Source organism: Gadus macrocephalus, chromosome 4, assembly GCF_031168955.1.
Source record: "Gadus macrocephalus chromosome 4, ASM3116895v1".
Taxonomy (NCBI): domain Eukaryota; kingdom Metazoa; phylum Chordata; class Actinopteri; order Gadiformes; family Gadidae; genus Gadus; species Gadus macrocephalus.
Genome location: NC_082385.1, coordinates 28035511 through 28041852, shown reverse-complemented (window position 1 = coordinate 28041852; position 6342 = coordinate 28035511). Strand labels below are relative to the sequence as shown.

Here is a 6342-nt window from a genome sequence, read left to right as displayed (position 1 = left end):
AATGTAACTACGGTTCTATGAATCCTGGATGACCGCCAGAGCGTTCAGTCACTCAGAATCCTTGTGTTCTCGCGAGAAGATTCTAGGAACAGATCCTCTAATGACATCGGAAGATATAGCCTTCCCGGTGTCACGTGGGGGTCACAGGTGACTATGTTGATATTAGGTACTCGAAATGCGCATGCGCGAGGTGGAGATCCAGTGCTTTAAGCACCGCCTCTGACGGTCATCCAGGATTTATAGAACCGTAGTTACATTCATAACTATCGTTTTCTCATGGGCGGTCGGGACAAATAATGTGGGCGGGCAAAATAAGAGGAAGGGGAGGTAATCTTTCCAGGTAATTTCCTTTTTTTTTATTAAACATGGTTAAAAATAATACAAACAGAATAAATGCAAGAAAAAATCCTAAGCAATAAATAATGAAGGTCAAATTATAGTTTTTTATAATTATGATGATGATGTTCAGCTCGTTTGTTAAAATAAATCAAAGCTTTTGGACCAAACAATAACACAATATTTGAACAGATTAACCGAAACCATCAAACAAGAAAAGAAAAACAGAAATTCCCTGCAGCAGCTTATAACAATTCTTTTTTTTTTTCTGAAGATTCTTTTTAGTTTGGATATGGTGGTACATTTTCAGCCTTTTGCATTGGTTCTAAGTTTCCCTCTGGCTTAGGAACTTTCCACACACACACACACACACACACACACACACACACACACACACACACACACACACACACACACACACACACACACACACACACACACACACACACACACACACACCAAAATAATTAGTAAACAGAAAAAGAAGAGACCCGACACAAACCCAACCCATGTACATGACCATACGACATAAGGAACGATAAATCATGGTAGGTTTGTTATCCTACCAAGAGTATTAAAGAAACACTTGACACTATACTGTGTCTTGTGTTTCAACTCATTGTAGTAATTTGGAGCTGATTGGACATTTCAGCAAATTAATCAAATAGGCTACCTCCCTCAACAGCATTCGTGTATTGCGCAACATAACTACATGCAGAGAGAAGTGACAGATAGTTAACTAGCAGAGAGCCGTAAAAGCACTTTCTACCCATTTCAGTGGAGGAATTGGACTCCTCACGCAATGTTATACTTAAAAGGAACAAGTAAATTACATATTAATTAAGTAATTTGGCATGTAGCATCTAAAAAAAAAAATGATACAACGGCCCCAAACAGCATTTGAAATTGACCTCGAGACTCCGGTAAAACACTATAGGACATTGATCATGATATGCCTCAATATCAGAATAACAACCATGGGTCAAATAGCAATGGCTAGTGGAATGAAAGTGAAAGCAGTGTAGGCTTGTCCAGGCCCTGCAAGTCAGGATGTAGGCTATGAATCAGAATATTTTTTTAGCTAGTGGCCATCCCAGAAACCAATTCTATATTTTCATGGGGAGGACCCCCGTCCATTACTGCACCCCACCAACGTATTGGTTCACCAGCCGCCGCTGCAAACAGGGAGTGAAGGGGGACCAATGCTAGGAATCTTCTGACTTCTGCCTTCTAGAGGGAGGACCGGCCTAAACTGAGCATCACTGAGATCTAGACATTTAACCTGGGACCTTTTAAAATGGATCATCTTCAACCATTATCGCCTATTATGATACAATCCATCCAAGGTAGTTAGCATTAAGCGCACAGAATGGAAAGGTAAGTGGAATGAACACAATCATGTATAATGTGGGGTTCAATCGCAGTCTATTTCCCAAGTGAACTTTGCAGGCTTTTTGTAATAACAAAGATAACGGTAATGACAATGTTGTGGCAATGTCAAGCATAACTTTAATATACAAAATATATGAACCCAGTTTGAATAATTTGAAAAAGTTAATGAAAAGTAATTTGAAAAAGTGAGAAAGTGAATCGAAAGTTGAAAGCGTTTAATCGTGATGAAAAGAAAAACTAAAAGCAGTAATTTAAATCAATACCAGACAGAGGTCTCAATCAAAGCGTCACGTTACCCCGTGTCAAAGTGTGCTTGAGCATGTGCACTCGCAAAGTACGTGGGTCGCTGTAGCTGGCGTTGCACTGCAGACACACGTAGGGCTTCTCCCCAGAGTGAGTCCTCAGGTGGCGCTTCAGGGGGTCTTTCAGACTGAAGCACTTCGGGCATCGGTCACACCTGTAGGGCTTCTTGCCAGTGTGAGTCCTCAGGTGGTTCTTCAGGTGGCTTGTCTGACTGAAGCGCTTTGTGCATTGGTCACACTTGTAGGGCTTCTCGGCGGAGTGAGTTCTCATGTGGGTCTTCAGATGGTCTTTCAGACTGAAGCACTTCGTGCATAGGTCACAGCTGTAGGGCTTCTCTCCGGAGTGACTCCTCAGGTGGGTCTTCAGGGTGCCTTTCAGACTGAAGCACTTCATGCCTTGGTCACACCTGTAGGGCTTCTCGCCGGAGTGAGTCCTCATGTGGACGATCATATTGGCATTGTTGGGAATAACCTTTCCACACAAGACACCGGGCCGGCCCTTGCGGCCGCTCTGATGCCCAGTCAGCTCCTCAAGGCGGACGAGCCGTACGCTGCAGTTCAGGCTCTTGGCCACGCTGTGGTCAGCGGACAGCGAGCTCAAGGCCTCCAGTTCTGACGCGGCAAAGAGGGTGTCATGGCCGTCCACCGCCAGTGGGCCCTCCCCTTGTCCGTAAACACTCAAGATGCGCAGCTCCCCGCTGTGACTTGACATGTGGGAGGAGCCAGGGGCGTCCACACGCAGACTCTCCGAGGTGGCGCCGCGCTGCGTTCTGCAGTCTCTGATGTCATTGTCTTCTTCAGAGAGGAAAACAGAGAAAGAGAGAAAGTAATGTTTTCATTAATCATTTTCACAAAGGTATACAGTATGTACTTTGTACACACTTGTGTATTGGAAGAATTATATTTTGACATTCTGTCTAACTTCTATTTGTTGATTATGCATTTTCCTGGTCGCCCTTTGAATGGTCAAGGGTTAAAGGCTCCTACTGAGAAGGCAGATTCGAGTACATTCTCAGTTGATCAAGGTTGTTTTCTTGCATAGATGCAATGTGTATTATTAACCTACAGCGGGCATGCCTCCACCAATATCCTCTTCAACCTTGATTGAAATGGTGTCTGGGGTCTGCTGCTTTCCACATAAGAAGGAAACACACACAAGACATATTCTTTCATTTTCACAGAATAGATGACAATCCCCACTACCGACAGATTAGTTGGGCATAAGACGGGCAAATTTGGCGGTGGAAGAACGTTTACTTAATCATAAAGGTGTGGGCTTTCTATTGGTTTGTTTTAGAGTTGTAACAGAGGAAGCCCCTCTTTTGGATGGTGAATGAGAAGATGATTTCCAACCTGCACACTCAGCTCCTCGCAGCAGACCAGCCGCTCGCCGCGCTCCAGGCTCTTTGCGCGCTGTGGGCCGCAAACAGCGAGTTCAGGGCCTCCACTTCTGACGCGGTGAAGAGGGTGACATGGCCGTCCTCCGCCAGTGGGCCCTCCCCTTTTCCGTAGACACTCAGAATCTTCAGCTCCTCGCTGTGACTGGACATGTCGGAGGAGCCAGGGGTGTCCACACCCAGACTCTCTGAGGCAGCGCCGAGCTCAAGTCGTTGGCCAGGTTAAAGGGCAACTTCACCCATTTCACATAAGCTTTGTATTTTTAGAACCCCCCGCATATTTTTGAATGGTCTAGCATAATTTCCTTATTTTCTGGAGAGACTGGAGAGATCCGTATCGATCTCCAACACTTCCTGTTTTTTATGACGCAATATGACGATTTTTGCGTACAAGAAAATAGGAAGTGTAACGCCCCGTGCCCACTACCTCCGTCAGTTGACCGTTGCCCATTGACTTTGAATGGGGACGGACGCGCAATGCATCGTGGATCCGTCCGTTCAGTTGGAGCGTTCGCCACCGTCAGAAAGTTGAAAAATGTTCAACTTTTTCGGCAGCGACGGTTCCGTCATCCAATCAGATCGCGTATGCAAATTTAAGCACTGTGACGCGACTCGGGCTCTGACGATACTGGAAAGCGGGAAAGCGGGTCATCTTGCCTCGCAACAAGCAGGAAGAAGCGGGAAGAACCCGGCGAAGCGATTTGATTGGCTGACGGATGCCTCTGCAAAGACTACTCCCCCATCCGTCAGCCACGCCTTCCCACGTCCGTTGACTGATGGTGCAGTGGGCACGAGGCGTAAGAGGGGATGATTCTCGTACGACTACAACCACTAGTCCCACCCCCCTCTAGGGGGTGGGACCCACTGACGCTACAGACCTATTAGAGCAGTGCCAGTGGGTGGGACTTCACCAGCAGAAACTAACATCCACAGCGTCTGAAGCTAAGATAACAGAGGCTGTTGATAAAACTGTACATTGGCGGAGGGTACTGGATCTGACATAGAAGATGGCTCCATGCAAAAGTTCACCATTTCGAAAGAAATACAAACGAGAGCTACCGTATTTTCCGCACTATACGGCACACCGGATTATCAAGCGCACCTTCAATGAATGGCCTATTTTAGAACTGTTTTCATGTATAGGGCGCACCGGATTATAAGGCGCATTGAATAGAAGATACTGCAGTCAAACGTTTGACTGAGGTTGCGTTATGCATCGACTAGACCGAGCTGTGCTAAAGGGAATGTCAACAAAACAGTCAGATAAAGTCAAACTTTATTAAGCGTTCTGACAACTCCGGTCAATCCCATGGTAACGATGTTCAAACGTTAATGTGCATATTAACAATATCTCATCAATATCAATATCTCTTAACAATAAGCTCACTTTTTCAGTTCATTCCCCGTCTACGAATCCCTCGAATTCTTGTGTGTCCGAATTGAACAGTTGGGCGAGTACGGCATCCAACATGCCCGGATCCCTCTCGTCATTATCCGAGTCAGTGTCGCTGCTGTTGCCTGGCAGTTCAGTGATTATTCCTGCCTTCGTGAAAGCTTAGACCACAGTTGAGACTGTTATATCAGCCCAGGCATCCACGATCTTGTTAGAAATAACAATAATCGGGTTAAATAACTTCACATGGTGTGTCTGGTGTGTTTCCAGCATTCGTAGTGTTGATCAGCAGATAGTCCGCCAAGACGTTGAGGTTGCTTAGCAACCAGAGACGCTGTCCATGCAAGTGAATGGAGCGTTCCCTCTTCGTCAGAACTATCAAACCAATCATCCTTCACATTCAACGAGCGAACATGAAATTAAAATGCACATTTCTCGCTAAAAATGTTTACATAAACGCATTTAATTGCGTAACTATGTTACTATTTCCACCCAGAATAAAGAAAGATGTCGGCCGTATGCTTCTGTCCAAGCTCACTAGTCTCTGCCAGTGACGTCGGGTCAAGCTCAACGCTGATTGGGCTAATCGGCTAATCGTCATGCGTATGAGCGGAAAAAGTTCAATTTTTTGAACTCTTGAGATGTACGCGCCTCATACGCGCAATACGCGCGTAAAATGTTGCTTATACGCGTAATACACGCGTAAACCAATGGTTCCCTATGGAAAATGGTTCCTAATGGCGATTTCATACGCGAAGTACGCGAGATACGCGTCTGGTGTGGCCGCACCTTAATACTTAAAATGAGTTATATGAAATGATATTACATCCTTGATTTGTTTACATATTTTATAGTTCATCTCAACAACCCAATACCATGACATCAAGCTCTGCAGAAATCAGCTAGTAACCCTTTGATTTGAATCAGGTGTGAAGGGGAAAACATGCCTATAATAGTGCGTTCCAGGTACACCCTTTTGCCCGTAAATAACCAGCTATAACTGGGAGTACAAGAGGGTAGAAGGGGGCGAAAACACGGGTTCCCAGGAACGCACCATATGTATTTAGGATGAGTTTAACAGGTCAATCTCCTCATCAGTAAAACGCTAGAACTACTGCGGTCCAGTGGCCGGTAGAATACAGTTGTATTCGTTTGTTGTATGGTGAGCAGACATTGTTAAACATTGCATTCCCTTGGTATCCAAGCAGTAGAGATCAGTGCCTGTAGCCCCTTTGTTGAATTGTGCCCATTCTCGTGTGATGCCCCTTGCTTGCTGAGATGCACACTCGACTTACAGTGAGTGTATTTATAGGAATGAATGGGCGGCCATGTATTAGTCCACTGTCCTTTCTTTAATAGGTCCATGGTATTTACACACATAACTGATGCTATCTACCTTAATATTAGCGACATTAACTTGGCTGTTAGCTGTAGCGCTAATGCTAAAGCAACATTATAATGCTAACAAGGTAACATATACAGTACAGCAACACAATGATATGGCGTTTGTTAACTTACCTTT

General features: G+C 45.1%; 1 protein-coding gene across 1 annotated transcript; it reads right to left on the bottom strand.

The window, feature by feature from the left end:
• Positions 1-1933: 1933 nt before the first annotated feature.
• LOC132455287 (zinc finger protein 239-like) lies at positions 1934-2815 on the bottom strand. Its single transcript, XM_060049129.1, has one exon. The coding sequence runs from the start codon at positions 2740-2742 to the stop codon at positions 2008-2010; it is 735 nt and encodes a 244-aa protein (XP_059905112.1). The 5' UTR covers positions 2743-2815; the 3' UTR covers positions 1934-2007.
• Positions 2816-6342: the final 3527 nt, after the last annotated feature.